The 17,538-nt window shown below is 68.7% G+C and overlaps 3 protein-coding genes across 3 annotated transcripts in view; 1 reads left to right on the top strand and 2 right to left on the bottom strand.

Annotated features, from left to right (window-relative positions):
• CHLNCDRAFT_57951 (hypothetical protein) overlaps positions 1 to 10,728 on the bottom strand; it is a gene marked incomplete at its 5' end in the record, with an annotated part of 13,395 nt that extends 2,667 nt beyond the window's left edge. The window contains 36 exons of the mRNA XM_005847208.1: positions 29 to 146; positions 349 to 443; positions 621 to 797; positions 1,168 to 1,282; positions 1,422 to 1,516; positions 1,648 to 1,824; positions 1,981 to 2,073; positions 2,192 to 2,306; positions 2,437 to 2,531; positions 2,674 to 2,850; positions 2,986 to 3,078; positions 3,214 to 3,328; positions 3,440 to 3,534; positions 3,642 to 3,821; positions 3,971 to 4,063; positions 4,156 to 4,270; positions 4,395 to 4,504; positions 4,597 to 4,773; positions 4,929 to 5,021; positions 5,133 to 5,153; positions 5,199 to 5,247; positions 5,417 to 5,593; positions 5,715 to 5,839; positions 5,973 to 6,074; positions 6,200 to 6,314; positions 6,445 to 6,539; positions 6,656 to 6,832; positions 7,013 to 7,105; positions 7,325 to 7,439; positions 7,606 to 7,700; positions 7,886 to 8,062; positions 8,202 to 8,393; positions 8,714 to 8,828; positions 9,021 to 9,112; positions 9,343 to 9,468; positions 9,724 to 10,728. Of these exons, the coding sequence (XP_005847270.1) occupies positions 29 to 146; positions 349 to 443; positions 621 to 797; positions 1,168 to 1,282; positions 1,422 to 1,516; positions 1,648 to 1,824; positions 1,981 to 2,073; positions 2,192 to 2,306; positions 2,437 to 2,531; positions 2,674 to 2,850; positions 2,986 to 3,078; positions 3,214 to 3,328; positions 3,440 to 3,534; positions 3,642 to 3,821; positions 3,971 to 4,063; positions 4,156 to 4,270; positions 4,395 to 4,504; positions 4,597 to 4,773; positions 4,929 to 5,021; positions 5,133 to 5,153; positions 5,199 to 5,247; positions 5,417 to 5,593; positions 5,715 to 5,839; positions 5,973 to 6,074; positions 6,200 to 6,314; positions 6,445 to 6,539; positions 6,656 to 6,832; positions 7,013 to 7,105; positions 7,325 to 7,439; positions 7,606 to 7,700; positions 7,886 to 8,062; positions 8,202 to 8,393; positions 8,714 to 8,828; positions 9,021 to 9,112; positions 9,343 to 9,468; positions 9,724 to 10,728 (5,199 nt within the window). The remainder of the gene's footprint in view (positions 1 to 28; positions 147 to 348; positions 444 to 620; positions 798 to 1,167; positions 1,283 to 1,421; positions 1,517 to 1,647; positions 1,825 to 1,980; positions 2,074 to 2,191; positions 2,307 to 2,436; positions 2,532 to 2,673; positions 2,851 to 2,985; positions 3,079 to 3,213; positions 3,329 to 3,439; positions 3,535 to 3,641; positions 3,822 to 3,970; positions 4,064 to 4,155; positions 4,271 to 4,394; positions 4,505 to 4,596; positions 4,774 to 4,928; positions 5,022 to 5,132; positions 5,154 to 5,198; positions 5,248 to 5,416; positions 5,594 to 5,714; positions 5,840 to 5,972; positions 6,075 to 6,199; positions 6,315 to 6,444; positions 6,540 to 6,655; positions 6,833 to 7,012; positions 7,106 to 7,324; positions 7,440 to 7,605; positions 7,701 to 7,885; positions 8,063 to 8,201; positions 8,394 to 8,713; positions 8,829 to 9,020; positions 9,113 to 9,342; positions 9,469 to 9,723) is intronic.
• Positions 10,729 to 11,128: 400 nt separating this feature from the next.
• On the top strand, positions 11,129 to 13,929 carry CHLNCDRAFT_31270 (hypothetical protein; the record flags this gene model as incomplete). Its single annotated transcript, XM_005847355.1, has 8 exons — positions 11,129 to 11,256; positions 11,410 to 11,468; positions 11,610 to 11,906; positions 12,160 to 12,336; positions 12,570 to 12,711; positions 12,900 to 13,133; positions 13,425 to 13,616; positions 13,874 to 13,929. Coding segments are annotated over exons 1-8 (1,206 nt in total), but the record flags the coding sequence as incomplete, so codon positions are not given.
• Positions 13,930 to 14,814: 885 nt separating this feature from the next.
• Positions 14,815 to 17,228, bottom strand: CHLNCDRAFT_134288 (hypothetical protein; the record flags this gene model as incomplete). Its single annotated transcript, XM_005847207.1, has 6 exons — positions 14,815 to 14,995; positions 15,245 to 15,787; positions 15,968 to 16,230; positions 16,375 to 16,830; positions 16,965 to 17,093; positions 17,184 to 17,228. 6 exons carry the CDS (start codon positions 17,226 to 17,228, stop codon positions 14,815 to 14,817), a joined length of 1,617 nt encoding a protein of 538 aa, XP_005847269.1.
• Positions 17,229 to 17,538: the final 310 nt, after the last annotated feature.

The raw sequence follows: 17,538 nt of genomic DNA, 5'->3' as shown, positions 1-17,538 counted from the left end.
CCGCAGCCGCCAGCCAGCCGCGCCGCACCTTGTCTGCCTGCACCTGCTGCTTGAGGCCGCGCAGCGCCTGGATGGCGGCGCCGCTGGGGCCCTGCACCTGCTGCGCCACATCACGCAGCCGCCCCTCGGCCTGCGGGTACTCCTTGCTGCGGGCGGGGGAGGGGCAGGTGGCAGGTGGCGGCAATAGCGTGGGGAAGGGGCTGTGGGCACAGTCGAGCAGCACAGCCAGCGGTGGGAGGCGCTAGCAGCGAGCGGCCCAGGCGCCGCAGGGGCACGTGCGGCGCTGTCGCACAGCAGCAGGGGTGCTGGGCCTGAGGGGCGGCAGCGGGCCCGGCATGCCCGCCGCACCTGAGCCAGGCCAGGCGGTGCCAGGTGTCGTCAAACACATCCTCCTCCGCCTCCGCCTTCTGCGCCTCATTCTCCTCCCGAGTGCGCCGCGTCTCCTGCAACGGTGGCAGGTGGGGCAAAGGGGCGGTGCAGGGGTTGGGGAGCCAGCGGGTGCAGGCCTCCAGGTGCAGCAACGGGATCCCTGGGGCAGATGGCGGGGGTGGGGGGAGGCCAGCGGGCACTGCCCGCAGGGTGCCCGGCCCGCCCGCGGTGCAGCCAGCCCCGCACCGTACCTGCTGCGCGGTGGCCACATCGCTGTTGGTTGCCTCCAGGTCGTCGATCCAGCGCTGGATGTCGCGCAGCAGGCCCTCATAGTTGGTGGGCACGGCAGGCGGCGGCGGCACGCGCAGCGCGGCATCCAGCAGCTGCCGCACCGCCTCGCGCACGTCGCGGGCCCGGGGTGCCGCCGGCTGCAGGCGCAGGCAGGCAGGCAGCGGGGCAGGGGCACAGGCGGTGGGGCCTTGTGCTTGGTCTTGTGCTCCGCAGAGAGCCCAGAGGGCAGGCTGGCAGGCAGGGCAAAGGTTGACTGGAGTGGGAAGCCTGGAACGTGGCAAGGGGCAGCGCCCCCTACCAGGGCCACTCCCTCCGCCGACAGATCTTCCCGCCAACGGGTCACGGGAGCATCCAACCCGGCCTGGGCCTTCCTCCGGGGCGGCCTGCCCGTGCAAAGGCACACAACCAAAGCTTGAACCACCGCCACTGGAACCCCCCCAGGAATGCCCAGCAACAGAGCAGCAAAGAAAAGCGATAGGCGGTGCTGCAGCGGCCAGCAAGACCCACCTTCTTGGCCTCGATCCGTTGCTGCAGGTCCTGCAGAGCCTTGATGGCGGTGCCAGCCGGCGCCGCCTGGCTGCCCACCCCCTCCACCCGCGCCTCCGCCAGAGGGTACTGCTGGCTGCACGCAGGCAGCAACGCGAGCGGTGCGCAGCATCATCAACCAACTAGTCAGCTGCTTCCCTGACAAACCAATATGCAATGACGGCATCCTGGCAATGTTTCAGCAGGCGGGACGACTGGCAGGACAGGCTCCGCACCTGAGCCATGCCAGGCGGTGCCAGGCCTCATCATAAATGTCCTCCGCAGCAGTGGCCTTCTCGGAATCATTAGCCTCGCGCTTCTGCTTCATCTCCTGCACTCAGAGGCGCGCGCCAGCCAATCGTGTGCTGCTCAGCTCACAACGCTTTCCACACAGCAAACAGACCCACACAGCAGGGGCACAGTGTGTCAGCTGGCCAGGCAGCAGCGTTGCACTGAGCCAACCTGCTGCGCCGCCTCCACATCGCTGTTGGTGCCCTCCAGCTGCTCAATCCACTCCCGGATGCCAGCCAGCACGCTGCTGTAGTCAATCGGCACCGGCGGGACGTCGGGGATGCGCCTGGCCTCCTCAATCGCCAGCCCAACCATCTCACGCACGTCGCTGCCATGAGGCGCCTCGGGCTGCACACACAGGTGCGCGGCCAAGCACAAAACACAAGCAAGCAAGTGAGCCTCAAGCAGGAAGAAAGTATCCATCGATGGAAACCATGGACACAACAAGCCTGCGAGCCATCAAACACAACACCAAGTGGGGTAGCACATCACGGCGGTACCCACCAGGCCTGCTGTGTCCAGGCCCTGTGCGCTCAGATCTGCAAGCAGCGTGCCGACTGCCGCCTCCAAGCCAGCCTGCGCCTCCTCCAGCGGCGGCTGCACCAAAAGAGAAGGCACCATACAGGTGAGGCCAAACTGTAGCTGCAAACTGGCAGTGGCAATGCTACCAGCAGCCAATTGACCGCCCTGCAACCAACAGCCCGTCACCACCCACCTTCTCAGCCTCAATGTGCTGCAGCAGGTCCTGCAGAGCCTTGATGGCGGTGCTGGCCGGCGCCGCCTGGTCGCCCACACCCTGCAGCCGCGCCTCCGCCAGAGGGAACTGCTTGCTGCAGGCCAGGGCAAGAAGCAAGGGCAAGAAACACTCAGTAGCTTGGTTCGAGGTTGCCGTCTTGATGCCCAACAAGCCAACCACACACCACTGTTGTACAGACTGCTGCCGCTTGGACCCGATCCTACCTGACCCATGCCAGGCGGTGCCAGCCCTCATCAAAGATGTCCTCTGTGGCGGCAGCCTTCTGAGAATCGTTCTCCTCGCGCTGCTGCTTGGTCTCCTACACTCGAAGAAGAAGCGGGAGGCGGCATGGTTCAGTTGCCCATTGCACTCCCTGCTTGCCCGACGAAGCACAGTGCTGGAAAAACAGCCATAGGCCTGTACAACACAGGCCGATGAAGCAGGTGCATATCCCAGCAAACCTGCTGTGCCGCCGCCACATCGCTGTTGGTGCCCTCCAGCTGCTCGATCCACTCCTGGATGCTGCGCTGCAGGCTGCTGTAGTTGATCGGCACCGGCGGCGCCTCGGGGATGCGCCTGGCCTCCTCAATCGCTGCGGCAACCATCCCACGCACATCGCTGCCATGCGGCACCTCGGGCTGCATAGGTACGCACAACAGCGGCTCAGAGCTGCTGGACAGCAGAGTGGATGACACACGCAGCAACCACAACGGCCAATTCCGAGTAAGGCAAGCAGCCATCGCATGCCCCGGCAGCAGGCAGCAGCGACCCACCAGGCTGGCAGCATCCAGGCCCTGCTCCCCGAGTCCAGCCACCAGCGCTGCAATGGCAGCGTCGTACTTGGCCCGAGCATCCTCCACCAGCGGCTGTGGAGTAGAGCAGGCGAGGCATGGGGGACGATGTTTGGGGCATCAACGATGCACAGCTCTGGGCCTGGTGCCCAACAACCAGGCACAAGCAAGACGCACAAAGGCAAACAGCGTCCTCCAGCACACACCCACCTCATCCGCCTCAATGTGCTGCAGCAGGCTCTCCAGGGAACCAATGGCGGTGTCGGTGGGGGCCACCTGGCCACCCACCGCCTGCAACCGCTCCTCCACAAGAGGGTACTGCTGGCTGCACGCAGCGAAGAAATAGGGCGAGGCATCATACAGGAGTGCGATGCGCTGCATCTGAAGGTAGCCTGTTGCAGGTCACCTCCATATGACAACAAACACCCTTGCTCACCTGTGCCACGACAGCAGGTGCCAGCCGGCATCGAAAATGTCCTCTGCCGTCTGACCCAGCTTCGCATCCACATCGGCACGTGCCTCTTGCGCTGCCTGCAGCAGTTGAGAAATCAGGGACACAGGAATCAGCACACAGGAGAGTAAACAGCGTAAAACACTCTCACGGCATCAACCAGGAATCAGAATTCCCTGCACCGCACCTGCTGCGCCGCCTGCACATCGCTCTGGGTGGCCTGGCAGTCCTCAATCCACTGCCGGATGTCGCGCAGCAGCTCCTCGTAATTGATGGGGGGCAGCGGCGGCGCCTCGGGGATGCGCTTGGCCTCCTCCAGTGCCTGCCCCACCAGCCCACGCACGTCGCTCGGAGCGGCAGAGGAGGGCTGCACACCAAGAAGGGGAACCAGCCACAAAGAATCAGTCAGCTGTACTGACGAAACAAAGCAGGGATGTAGGCCTGACAACCGGAGAGGCACCAGTGGCATTGCTGCATGACCCAGTGCCCCAGTCACAGCAGCCACCCCCAGCTCACCAGGCTAGCTGTGTCCAGGCCTTGGGTCCCCAGATCTGCAAGCAGCGTGCCGACTGCCGCATCCAGGCCAGCCTGCGCCTCCTCCAGCGGCGGCTGCACCAAAGAAAGCAACGCAACGCAGGTCAGACAAGAGCTTGCTTGATGACAGCTTCAGCATGCAGCCAATCAACCAACCGCCAGCGCACCTTGTCGTCCTCGATGCGCTGCTGCAGGGCCCTCAGCGACACGATGGCGGCTGCGGTGGGCACCACCTGGCCGCCCACACCCTGCACCCGCTCCTCAGCCAGAGGGAACTGCTCGCTGCAGGCAGCAGGGGAGCGCGCAACAATGCCGGGCATTGGCCAGGGCGGCAGAAGCATGATACTCTGACAACACAGCCTGGGGCGTTCGGCAAAAAACACATGCAACCTTGCAGCCACCCTACCGGAGCCATGTGATTTGATGCCAGCTCTCGCGCTCTTTCGCATTTGCCACCACCTTCTGGATTGCCACAGCATGCTGCGCCTCTGCCTCTTCCCGGCCCTGCTGTGTCTCCTGCACTCGGAATGCCAGCAGAGGTGCCAACTCTCATCCCGGGTTGCTCACAGACAGCTAGCGACCTGGAGCACGCGCTGCACTGAACCCACCTGCTGCGCCGTCGCCACATCGCTGTTGGTGCCCTCCAGCTGCTCGATCCACTCCTGGATGCTGCGCTGCAAGCTGCTGTAGTTGACTGGCACCGGCGGAGCCTCGGGGATGCGCTTGGCCTCCTCGATCGCTGCGGCAACCATCCCACGCACATCGCTGCCACGTGCTGCCGCTGGCTGCAGGCCCCCGGGGCACAACCACATGCACGTGAGCTCCTCAGAGGCATATGGGAGGCATGCAGGGGTGCAGCACGCATGCAGTTGCATGGCAGTCCGCTGCACTGTCACGTGGACCCATCGGCGAGACACGCGCATCACAAGGCAGGACGCACCAGACTTGCTGTGGCCAGGCCCTGTGCAGCCAGCGCTGCAAGCAGCGTGCCGACTGCCGCATCCAGGCCAGCCTGCACCTCCTCCAGCGGCGGCTGCATCAAGCAGGCGCAGGGGAGAAGCACAAGTGGGTGCCAAGCTGGGATACCAGGAGCATGGTCCATGCAATGCAACGAGCATCCAGCCACCCAACAGCTGTAACGCACCTTCTCATCCGCAATGCGCTGCTGCAGGGCGTGCAAGGAGGTGATGGCAGGGCCAGTGGGGGCCACCTGGCTGCCAACCTTCTGCACCCGCCCTGCCATTAGAGGGTACTGCTGGCTGCAGGCAGCACAAGAACAGGCAACAAATCACCAGCAAGGAGTCAGCTCAGCTTTCGCAATGCACTCCTGCTTGCGGAGAGGCAACACACATGGCTGCCCAGCAGAGCGCTGCCCAGCAGGCATGGCGGGACGCCCTCATGGCATGCCTGCAGGACACGCCTCCACACCTGAGCCATGCCAGGCGGTGCCAGCCCACATCAAAGATGTCTTCCATTGCGGAGCCCTTGTGCGCCTCATTCTCCTCACTGGCCTGCTTGGCCTCCTGCAGCTCGAAACACTTGCTGGTTGAAGACACGATGCCTGGCGGGCATAGAGAGAACAGCCACCCAAACGACGCCACCTCACTGGACCACAGACCACAACCAGAGTGCCTGAACAAAGCGTGGGCGAGCAACGCATGCAGCTCAGCCCACCTGCTGCGCCGCCGCCACATCGCTGTTGGTGCCCTCCAGCTGCTCGATCCACTCCTGGATGCTGCGCTGCAAGCTGCTGTAGTTGACTGGCACCGGCGGCGCCTCGGGGATGCGCTTGGCCTCCTCAATCGCAGCGCCAACCATCCCGCGCACATCGCTGCCTCGCGGCGCCTCGGGCTGCAGGCGCAGGTGACAGGTGACGCCATAGGTATGGGGGAGATATAGAGTTGAGCAAGCAGGGCAGCCAAATGCGGGCAAGGTTGGCGCATTCCACCAAGGATGGAGGACGGGGCCTGCCGCAGCAACCCACCAGGCTCCACAGTGCCCCTGTATCCAGGCCTTGGGTCCCCAGCTCTGCGAGCAGCGTGGTCACGGCAGCATCCAGGCCAGCCTGCGCCTCCTCCAGCGGCGGCTGCACAGCAACAGCAACAACAGAGGGAGCAGGTGAGCCTCATCTCGGTGCAGCAGCAACAGCCACCTCCTTGCCCGGCAACGTGTGGCAGGCACTTGGGATGCAGGTGCCAATGGCCTGCCCACCTGGTTGGCCTCAATGTGCTGCTCCAGGTCACGCAGGTCTTGGAGGGTGGCCCTGGTGGGGGCTGCCTTGTCGCCCACCCCCTGCAACCGCTCCTCCACAAGAGGGTATTGCTGGCTGCAGGCCAGGGCAAGAAGCAAGAGCAAGAAACACTCAGCAGCTTGGTTTGAGGGTGCCATCTTGACGCCCAACAAGCTATCCACACGCTACTGTTGTACAGACTGCTGCCGCTTGCACCCATTCCTACCTGAGCCAAGCCAGGCGGTGCCAGGCCTCATCAAAGATGTCCTCCGCAGCAGTGGCCTTCTGAGCATCGTTCTCCTCGCGCTGCTGCTTGGTCTCCTGCACTCAGAGCCAGGCCATGGTGTGCTGAGCTGATGCAGACAGCAAACAGTCCCACACAGCCGTAGGGGTACAGTGTGCGAGGTGGCTGGGCAGCAGCGCTGCACCGAGCCCACCTGCTGCGCTGCCGCCACCTCGCTCTGGGTGGCCTCCAGCTGCTCAATCCACTCCCGGATGCCAGCCAGCACGCTGCTGTAGTCAATCGGCACCGGCGGGACGTCGGGGATGCGCCTGGCCTCCTCGATCGCCTGATGCACAATGCCACGCATGTCGGTGCTGCTGGGCGTGGGCGGCTGCAAGCAAAGCCACAAGGCCAGAGCGCGCACGGGCACACAGCAGGCGTCAGCGCTGATAGTGAGGCAAGCAGGCAGGCAGGCAGGCATTGGGCCAATGGGGGCAGCAGCGGCAGCGGGGACGACAGCAAAGCAGCCAGGGGTGCAGGTCGCAGGCGCACGGCGGCGGCGGCGCCCCACCAGGCTGGCGGTGTCCAGGCCGTATCCTGCCAGCCCCGAGAACAGGGTGCTGATGGCCACGTCTCGCTCCGCCTCGGCCTCGGCCAGCGGCGGCTGCAGGCGGGCGGGGTGGGGCAGGGCAGGCCGTTGCACAAACGACACAGGGGGCACATGCGACGCAGGATCGGGCAGGAAGGGAGTGCTTCCCGCTGCAGGTGGGCGCCCGGGGCGATCCCAGCTTGTTGGCTCGCTTCATGGCAGGCGAGAGGGGCTCTCTGCAGCACCTGCCACCACCACCTCACTCCCCTGCAGCCAGCCAGCGCTGCCACCCACCTTTGCCGCCTCAATGTGCTCCCTGAGCTCCCTGAACGCCTTGGCGGCGGCGTTGGTGGGCGCGATGCGGTTGATCAGCTCGTGCAGCCTCCCCTCAGCCAGAGGGTACTGCTCACTGCAGGCGGCAGGCGGCAAACACAACAGAGCGCGCACGGCTCAGCCCATGCGCTAGCCAGGCACGCAACTGCCACGAAGCAAGGCCCAGCTGCGGTCCCCGGCCTGCAATGCAGCTGCTGGCTGCCTTGCAGCGTGCGACTCGAGCCAGCGGGACGCCTCCGCACCTGAGCCATGCCAGGCGGTGCCAGCCCGCGTCAAACACATCCTCCATCGCCCCGCCCTTCTGCGCCTCGATGTCGTTGTGCTGCTGCCGCACATCCTGCAGGCAGGCGGCGGCGGCGCAGCAGCAGGGGCACACGGAAGCCGGCCTGGTCAGGTCGCATCTGCCGTCGCCCAGTCACCCATCGCCGGCCCTTGCCCTGCCCGCGCTCCCCAGCCGGCGACTCGGCCACCATCAGCCCCGCCTGCCTGCCAGGCCAGGCCACCCGCCCGCCAGCCGCGCACCTGCACCGCGGCGTCCACATCCCTGTTGGCTGCCTCGCAGTCGTCGATCCAGCGCTGCAGGCCCGCCAGCAGGTCGTCGTAGTTGACGGGCAGCGGCGGCGGCTCGGGGATGCGCTTGGCCTCCTCGATGAGCTGGCGCACCATGTCGCGCAGGTCGCCGCCACGCGTCGCCGCGGGCTGCACTTACAAGGGAGGGGCGGCCGGAGGGGGTGACAGTTGGGCGCGGGCGCGGGCGGGGCTGAACATCCCACGACGTGGCGCAGCGTGCGCAGCATGGCCCTGCCGCCACCACCACCACCACCACACACACACGCACCTTGTCCAGCGACTTGTTGCGCCCCAGCGACATGAGCGAGCGCAGGCGCCCTGGCTGCTTCCTCCCCTCCTCCTTCTCCTTGTCGCCGTACGCGGTGAAGGGGTGGTTGGCGTCCAGGCCCTGCCGGTTGAGGTCGTCAAACAGCTTGGCAATCACGGCGTCGCGCACCGACTCGGCGTCGGCCAGCGGCGGCTGCGCAGCGGGAGCGGGAGGGGAGCGGGAGCGGGAGGGGAGGTCAGGGGACAGGCGCGGGAGGAGCTTTGAGGAGGAGCTCTGTCGGCTGCCTCAGGCAGGAGACCCAACCGCAGCGGCCGGGCTGGCCGTCCGGCCGCCCCGGCGCAGCGTCCCCACACGCCGCACAACCACCAAACCGTTCTGTGAACGCCACGCAAGCCACCGCTGCCCACCACTGCGCCACCTAGATATGGAGTGTGTGTGTGTGTGTGTGTGTGTACAACCTCACACGCACACTTTCACACACACACACGTTCTCCCCTCCCCCACCCGCCCACCTGGTCATTGCGGATATACTCGCACAGGTCCTTGAGCGCCTTGACGCCGTCGTTGACGGGCGCCACGCGGCCGCCCACCTCCCGCAGCCGCTCCTCCACCAGAGGGTACTGCTCGCTGCGGGCGGGCGGGCGGCGGTACAAGGGCCGGCGGATCAGCCCGGAGCAAGGATGCGGCGGGCCGCGCAGGCAGGAAGGCAGGAAGGCCGGCCCTGCTCCTCCCAACCAGCAGGGACAGCAGGCCGTGATCCTTCCAGCCAGCAGGGACAGCAAGCAATATTGCAACAACCGCAGCAAGAGCGCAGCCCACCTGAGCCACATGATGCGGTGCCACCCCTCGGCATCCTCGGGGTCTGCCGCCGCCATCTGGCGGCTGATCTGCTCCACGTTGCCGCGCGCCTCCTGCAGGCGCAGCAAAAGGCGGGCGGGGGGGGGGGCAGCCAGGCTAGGTCAGTGAGGCTGAGGCCGGGGGAGGAGGAGGGGTGCGGAAGGAGCACGCACGGCGGCCAGGTGGAGCGGCCCCCGGGCCCCTGGCAACAGCGCCGCAATGCAGCCAGGGCAGGCAGGGTCGAGCAGCGCCACGCGCCGCGCCCGCACACATCACCGCCGCCGCCCCCAGCCCGCCGCCCCACCTCGAGCGCTTGGTTCACGTCGCCGGTGGCGCCCTCCAGGTCGCGGATCCACTGCTGGATGTCTCGCAGCAGGTCGTCGTAATTGATGGTCACCATGGACTCTGACAGCGCAGCATCCAGCTCAGCCTGCGGGCAGGGGAGGGGAGGGGAGGGAGGGGAGCAGGGGGAGGGAGGGAGTCAGGCACGGGCGCCGGCACGAGGGCAGGAGGAGGGGCAGCGCTGCGGCTGGCCCCGCTGGCTGGCTGGCCGCCGCCGCTGGCGCCGCGCGGCCGGCCGGCCGGCCAGCCAGCCAGCGCCTGCCAGCCCGGCCTGCCCAGGGGCCGCAGGCGCTGCGGCTGGCTGGCTGGCTGGCACGGCAGCGGCGGCGGCGGGGGTGTGGACCTGGTACTGCGCGTCCAGGCTGTCGTGAGTCCATGCCAGCTCAGCCTGCTGCTGGGCCAAAAACTGCGACTCTGCCAGGGCCGCCGCCACTGCCAGGTCCTCGCTGCGCGTGCTGTGGGCTGAGGGGTCGGGCCGCAGCGAGCCGCCGCCCCGCGTCGAGCCGCTGGGGCGCAGCGACAGCGACATGCGGCCCAGGAAGCTCGACCGCTGCAGCTGCCCCTGACGCTGTACGGGCATGGAGTGCGCCTCTGGCAGCCCCCGCGGCGGCGGCTGCGTCGGCACCGACTGCTGCGCCGGCAGCGCGTGCGGCTGCTGCTGCACGGGCATGGAGTAGGCCGGCTGGCGCAGCGGCGAGGCCGCGCGCTGCGGCTGCGGCTGCGGCGCGTGCTGCGGCTGCGGGTGCAGCGCTGCCGGGGGCTGCTGGTCTTGCATGGCCAGCTGGTAGGCCAGCGCCAGGTCAGCATGCAGCTGCTCCTGCTCCCGTGCCGCCGCCCACGGCGGGTGCGGGTGCGCGGGCCCCGCCGCGCCTGCTGCGCCTCCTCCTCTATCCCCCTCCTCCCCCTCGCTGCCGCCCTCCTCCTCCTGGCTGCCAAACTCCCAGCTGCCATCACTCGAGCACCCATCTACCTGGTCAGGCTGCGACAGGTCAATGAACTCTCGTGGGCGCCGCGCCGACCGCCGCCCGCTGCTCAGCCCGCTCTGCGTCCGGCTCAGCCCGCTCTGCGTCCGCGGCAGCCCGCTTTGCGTGCGGCTGACGGTGCGCCCGCTGCTGCGCCCCGTGCTGGCGCCGCCGCCGCTGTAGGCCGCCTGCACGTAGCCGGAGCTGCTGTAGCCGGGCGTGAGGGGGCGGCCGTACTGGTCGGTGCCGGGCGAGACGCTACTGGGGGCCATCTGCTGCAGCGGCAGCGGCGGCACGGCGCTGCCGCCGGCGCCGCGCGCGCCATCTGGCTCCGGCGTTGCCTCCTCCTCCTTGGGAGCCTTGCGCTTGCCGAAGATCTTCTTCATTGGGGCTGCCGAGGCCTGCAGGGCTGCGGAAAAGCGCGCTTCGATACCAGACCACGCGGTTTGCCTTGGCAAGCCTCCTGGTCGCCCCGGCCGGCCGCCTGTCGCCCGCTACCAGCTCCATCAGACTGCAGCACGCACCTGGGACCCTCAGTACCCTCGCCGCAGAGCTGCCGGTGATCAGGTTCGGGTGAACAACTGCACCTGCTCAGGCTGCCATGACACTGGCCGCCTGCGCTGTCCAGAGGATGAACAAAGGCGATGGGAGAATGGCCAGGGATTCTCTCAACTGCCAGCTCCTCTTCATGGCAAGGCGCGGGAAGAAGGCAGGGACCCCGAGTGCAAGGCGCAAGAGGAGCACCCCGCTGCGGCGAGCCCTCACACCACCATCGTGCGTCCATCCCGCTGCCATGCTCGCCTTATCGTTTTTGTGACCCGGCCGGCCCGTTTGGCTCCCCTGCAGCATCACGTTTCTCCGACAGATGAACGCGGCGGTCCCCTTTCAGGCCCAGCCTGCGGCCAGCACCAGCGGTAGGCAGCGCAGGCAGCGGCATGGCTGCCGCATTTTGAAGCCGTTTGCATGGGAGCCGCCAGCGGTGGAGGAGTCATGGCGACCTGCAGGGGCCGGCCCAGGGCCTGCGCCGCCGCTCACAGGCCCTTGCACCCCCCCTGGTCCGGATGCAGGCTGCGCAGCACGGCTAGGCACGGGTGGGAGTAGGATGTGCCGGGCGGCGGCGGCCCAGGTGCGGGCACGTGGCTGGCAGCCGCGTGGCAGGGCCCTGCCTGTCCTGTGCCGGGACCCAGCGCCCTGCAGGGCATGGCCTGGACCCAGGCACGCAGGACGCGTCCCCTGACACCCAGCCTTTTTCCTCCCTGCCTTGCAGCTGCGGGCGCGGGCACAGTCGGGCAACGGCGTGGCGGCGGAGGAGGCGCCCAGCAGCAGCAGCAGCAGCCGGGTGCACGCGCGGCCGGTGCTGGCCCCGCCCAACTGGGAGTCTGCGGTGCGGTCGGCGCCGCAGCTCTTCCCGCGCGGCCAGCACGCGGCGGCGGTGCCCAACCGCCTCCGCATCTTCTCGGGCACCTCCAACCCCGCCCTCTCCCAGGAGGTTGCCTGCTACCTGGGCCTAGACCTAGGCAAGATGAAGATCAAGCGCTTTGCAGACGGCGAGATCTATGTGCAGGTGCGGGGTGGGGAGGGCGGCGGGGAGCAGGGCCGGGGTGGGGTGGGGTTGCAGCCGCGCCCTGGGGGCGGCTTGACCTGGGCTGGGCGCACGGGCAGATGCCAGGCCGCGCGTGGTCGCGGCACAGGCATGCAGCCGGCCGGCCGGGTCGCCGGCTCGGGCCCGGCCTCCCCCTCCCCACACCAGCCTCCCTCTCCCACACCAGCCTCCCCTGCCTTCTTGGAACCCCACCCCCCTCCCTCCCCGCCGCCAGGTGGGCGAGTCCATCCGCGGCTGCGACGTCTTCCTCATCCAGCCCACCACGCCCCCCGTCAACGACAACATGATGGAGCTGCTGATCATGATCGACGCCTGCAAGCGCGCCTCTGCCCGCTCCATCACCGCAGTGCTGCCCTACTTTGGCTACGCGCGCGCAGACAGGAAGACGCAGGTGAGGGCTGCCGCCGCGGAGAGGGCGGGCGGCGGGCATGCAGCCGCGGGCTAGCAGTTGCGGGCAGGCAAGCAGCTGGCGGGTGGGCTGGCTGGTGGGCAGGCCGGCGCCGTGATGGGGGCATGCCAAGGGCGGCCGGGTGTGTGTCGAGGGCGGCCAGGGCCTTCCCGCGCCGGGGCCCACCCAAACCCCGCCGCCGCCGCCCTCACCGCCCCCACCCACCACCACCCCAGGGCCGCGAGGCGATTGCGGCCAAGCTGAGCGCCAACATCATCACGGAGGCGGGTGCGGACCGGGTGCTGGCCATGGACCTGCACAGCGGGCAGTGCGTGGGCTACTTCGACATCCCCGTGGACCACGTGTACGGCGACAGCGGTGGGTGGGTGGGTGGGGGGGGCGTGCACGGGTGGCGTGCGTGTGTGTGCGCGGTGGTGTGAGCGTGCCATATTGTTTCTTGGCCTTGCTCCAACCCCGGCCCCGCTCCTCCTGCCCGCCCCACCTCACACACCCCCTGCCCGCCCGCCCCGCCCCGCCCCACCTCACACCCCGCCCCCTCCCGCCAGTCATCCTGGACTACCTCTCCTCCAAGCGCATCTCCTCCGGCGACCTGGTGGTGGTGTCGCCCGACGTGGGCGGCGTGGCGCGCGCCCGCGCCTTTGCCAAGAAGCTCAACGACGCGCCGCTGGCGATCGTGGACAAGCGCCGCTCCGCGCACAACGTGAGCGAGGTGATGAACCTGATTGGCGACGTGCGGGGCAAGGTGGCGGTGCTGGTGGACGACATGATCGACACCGCGGGTGAGCTTGGGTTGTGGGTGGGGGGTGGGGTGGGGTGGTGGTGGTGGTGCGCGGTTTGCCTGCGGTGTGGGGGGGGGGTTGTGGGGTGCCCTGGGTGTGGGGAGGGGTCCGGGCGGGAGGGGCTGGGTCAGCAGCGGCAGATGGAGCAGCAGGAGGAGGAGCAGCAGCAGCAGCAGCAGGAGGCTCGGCGGTTGCCTGTGGGCGGCGCGCGTCGCGCCCGGCCCGCCGAACGGCGTCCCACCCCGCCGCCCGCGCGCCCACCCTTCACTCCCCTCTGCCGCCTCCCCGCAGGCACCATCACCAACGCGGCCAAGGTGCTGCACGTGGAGGGGGCGCGGGAGGTGTACGCCTGCGCCACCCACGCCGTCTTCTCGCCGCCCGCCGTCGAGCGGCTGTCGTCGGGCGTGTTCCAGGAGGTCATCGTGGCCAACACCATCCCGCTCCTGCCGGAGAACCAGTTCCCCGAGCTGACGGTGCTGTCGGGTGCGGCGGCGGCTCGCGGGGAGGGCGGCTGGCTGGCTGGGGATGGGCGGCTGGCTGGCTGGCTGGCTGGGGGCGGCTGGCGCACGCTGGGGAGGCCGTTGGCGCTGGCTGGTGCTGGCTGGGGAGGCTGGCTGGCGGGCCGATGTGGCCATGTGGCCGTCTTGAGAGGGGAGGGGAGGAGGTGCGGGGGGCCTTGCAGGCGGCGGCGGCGACTGACCTGGCGCACACCGGCCCCCGCCCTGCGTGCCTGCCTGCAGTTGCCAACCTGCTGGGCGAGGCCATCTGGCGGGTGTACAACGCCACCAGCGTGGCCGCCATCCGGGAGTGAGGCGGCGGCGGCGGCGGCTGTGCACGGCGCCCCGCCCACGGCCCGTGCTGCCCGCCCGCCCCCGCCGCCCAGGCTGGCACGGCACCATGCCTGCCAGCAGGTGCGCGGGGGCTGGGCCTCGCCGGCCGCAGGCCTTCAACGCAGCCCGACACATGGCCTCCATGGGCTGGCTGGCTGGCGCGGCCTTGCGGTGGCAAGTGCGGCCGGCGCGGCTGCCCTGGCTGCCCGCAGCGCGGCAGCAGCTTCTCCCCATGCCGGCAGCCGTGTCCTTGCGGCGCTTGAGCGTTTCAGCGTGTGGCATTGAGCGTTCAGGCGGCCCTGCCGCCACCCACTCCCTTCATTGATAGCCGTGCACCGATGACCAGTGCGCGTGACAGTGCCCCCACACTACACCACGCCCCATCCACCATTCTCCACAGCGGCACCAGCCCGCTCTGGCTGCCGCAATGTATCACGACATAACTGAGCTACTGATGTGCTTGCTGTGTTTGTCCATCGCCCTGACCTCTCTTTTTGCCCTTCCCTCGCGCAACGACTGCGAATTTTCTGCTCTCCTCCCTCCTCTCCTCCCATGTTGCCGCTCCGCCTCGCTCCAGCGGGGCCCACCATGCCATTCAACACTTGCGCCGCAACCTCCACGCCGGCCTGGCCTCCCATGTAACCAGCCAGCAGCCGCGTTCAAGCCACAGCCCGGCATCGTGAGGACCAGCAGCAGCAGCGGCGGCGGAGCAGCAATCGCTGTGCTGGATGGCGGCGGTTACATCCCTGTCATTCCCAAGCGCAGGTTCCCACGCCCATGCGTACATGTACGCTCACATGCCCAATGGAGGCGTAGTCCCCGCGCATGCTGCCCCACTGGCGCAGCCGCCCTCACATCCGCCAGTCCCAGGCGATGTCGATGACCGACTTATCGGGCGACAGCGCGTTGATGTCGGCCACCCGCACCGCCTGGCCGTGCAGCAGGCCCGACAGCTTCTGCGCGTGGGCGAGCATGCGGTCCATGCAGCTGCGGTACCGGCTGTCCGCCACCGCGGGGTCCCGCAGCAGCCGCCTGGGGCAAAGGGCAAGGGAGGCGGGGGCAGGGGCCAAGGTGGGCGGGCGGGGAGGTCAGCTGGGGGGCACTGTCGGCTGTGCAGGAGAATGGGCGCGAGGCGCGGCGCTTGGTGCGCAGCGATGGGTGCGCTGCTGGCGGCGGCCTGCTGCCTGCGCGCTCGGCCGCCCCTGGCTTTGCTCCACACACACACATACACAGAGCACAAAGCACACACATACACACACACACACACACACCATGGCGCACCCCCACCTCAGCATGACCTTGCGCTCCACCTGCTTCCGTAGTGCCTCCAGCTCCTGCTGCCGCCGCCGCGCCGCCGCCGCGGCCGACAGCACCTGCCCCCCCAGCTGCTGCACCGCCGAATACAGCTGGTCCCCGGTCACACCCAGCGGCGCCACCAGCAGCCCCGCAGCGCCGTCTGCCGCACAGCCGCCCAGCTCGCCGCCTCCGCCGCCGCTCGCAGCCTGGCCTCCTCCGCTGCTGCCGCCGCCGCTGCTGGAACCTGCCGCCGCGGCGCCGCCCTCTCCGGCTGCCGACACCGCATGAGGGGCGAGCATGAGGGGCAGCTCCCGGAAGCGGCCGCCGCCTGCTGGGCCGCGTGCTGCCGCTGCAGCTGCCAGCCGCTCCAGAGCATGCCTGTACTCAGGCGCTAGGCGGGCCTCTGCCAGCTGCGGGTACACCATGGCTAGGCCCAGCGCGGCCGCCACCGCCGCCTCCTGCGCTTTCACCTGAGCCAGCAGCTGCTGCCGCCGCCGGCAGTGCCCCGCATCCACGCCGCCCAGGTGCCTGCATGCAGTGTGCATGGGTGTGCGGCGCCCTGAGGAGTGCTTGTTTTGGAGGTGAGGTGGGGTGGGCCCGCACACAGCAGCCAGCAGGGGGTGACATGGCGGGGTGGCGGGCTGGCAGAGAAGCCAGCATGCCTGTGGCGGCGCCAACAGCCAGCCAGCGGCGCTGCGGGGGCCTCACCTGGCCCACGCCGCCTGGCTGTCGCCCGCCGCCAGCCAGACCGTGCCCAGCGCATCCACCCCGCTGGCCTGCCCCACCATCAGCCTGAGCCCAGAGAGGTCCAGGGAGGGCGGCAGGCTGTCCAGGGCGCCCACCAAGCGCTGCAGCAGCGGCAGCTGCGCCAGCACGCCCGCAGACGCGGCGGGGCCTCCAAACCCGGCCGTGACGCCGCGCCCCAGCCGCAGCGCGGTGCGAAGAGCGGCCAGCTGGTGCTGCGCGCTGCTCTGCAGGGGCAGGCGCAAGGCAGGTGGGCAGAATCAGCTGAGGATTGGGGGACATCGCAACAGAGAAGGGCGTAGTCCTTGACTGCCTGCTCTAAGACTCAACCAACAAGCCCAACCGCCACCAGTGCCGCCACCGCTGCCCACCTGCGCCGCCGCGTTCTGGTGCACCGCCTCCACAGCCCGCGGCAGGAAGTCGCGCAGGCTGACAAAGCGGCTGTGCTCCCGCCCCGCATCCTCCTCCTCGCCACCCGCGCCGCCAAAGCGGCTGGGCAGGCCCAGCGCGGCCAGCAGGCTGCCAAAGGCCTTGCGTGTGGAGCCGCTCATGGCCTCCCCCGGGGCGCCCCGCGTGGGCGGCGGCAGCGTCAGCACCACCTCCCGCAGCCCTGCTGGCGCCGAGCCGGGTGCGGTCCCTGGCGCTGCAGCCTCTGCTGCGACGGCGGCAGCTGGGGCCGCCAGCTGGTATTGCCCAGCCGCAGCCGCAGCCGCGCCGGTGCTGCCGCGCACGTAGAAATGGAAGCGGTACGGCAGCGGTACCTTGGACCCGGTGCGTGCGGCGTCCAGGTACTCGTGCAGCATCTTGAAGCTCTTGGTGTTGGCCTCCTGCCGGGTGATGAGGCAAGGTGCGGGTGGTCCTCAGGTGCAGACAGATGAAGGCAGTCGCACACACACACCAAATCGGTTGCTGCTGTGCAGGCTGGGGGCCTGCCTGTGGGCCCTGCTATACATGCGCTCACCTTGGCTGCCTGATGGTCGTGGAATAGGTCGGGGTGCACCTGCCTGTAGACAGCCCGCAGGGCCGCCTTGAGGCTGGGCAGCTCGGCCGCCGCAGCACCAGAACTCCAGCGGCACCTGCCAATAGCCAGCTGCAGCACCCAGCGGCAGGGTGGCGGGGTGCAGGGACAGTAGTCAGGCTGTGGGGGCAAAAAAAGCCAGGGCTGTGGCAGTGCCTATACCTGAGCCGGCGCCATCAGGCGGCGGCACCGCGCCGCCGCACTCATGCTGCCCCTGCTCCCTCGATGACGATGTTCGCGACCCTGCCTCTGACGACCCTGCTGAATACAATCGCGATGAGGGAGAGCGACTGCGCTTCGGTGTAGAGTGGAGCGGGTTTTGCCAGTGACCTGTCGGGCTTCCCCAGGATGATGTCCCTGCAGTGGGGCGAACCGCGTTTGATTGCCTGAGCCATTCCGCTGCTCCTTTTGGGTCCTGTTGTACACAAGCCGTACCATGTTTTCGTTGCGATGCATGCGGCCAGCGAGCGGGCACTACTGCAGTCCAATTGCAGTCTGCGATCAACCGTGGTATTGC

The sequence above is a fragment of the Chlorella variabilis genome (assembly GCF_000147415.1).
Source record: "Chlorella variabilis unplaced genomic scaffold CHLNCscaffold_11, whole genome shotgun sequence".
NCBI classification, from domain to species: domain Eukaryota; kingdom Viridiplantae; phylum Chlorophyta; class Trebouxiophyceae; order Chlorellales; family Chlorellaceae; genus Chlorella; species Chlorella variabilis.
Note: the sequence above shows the minus strand (reverse complement) of the source record. Positions and strands in the feature narration are given on the sequence as shown.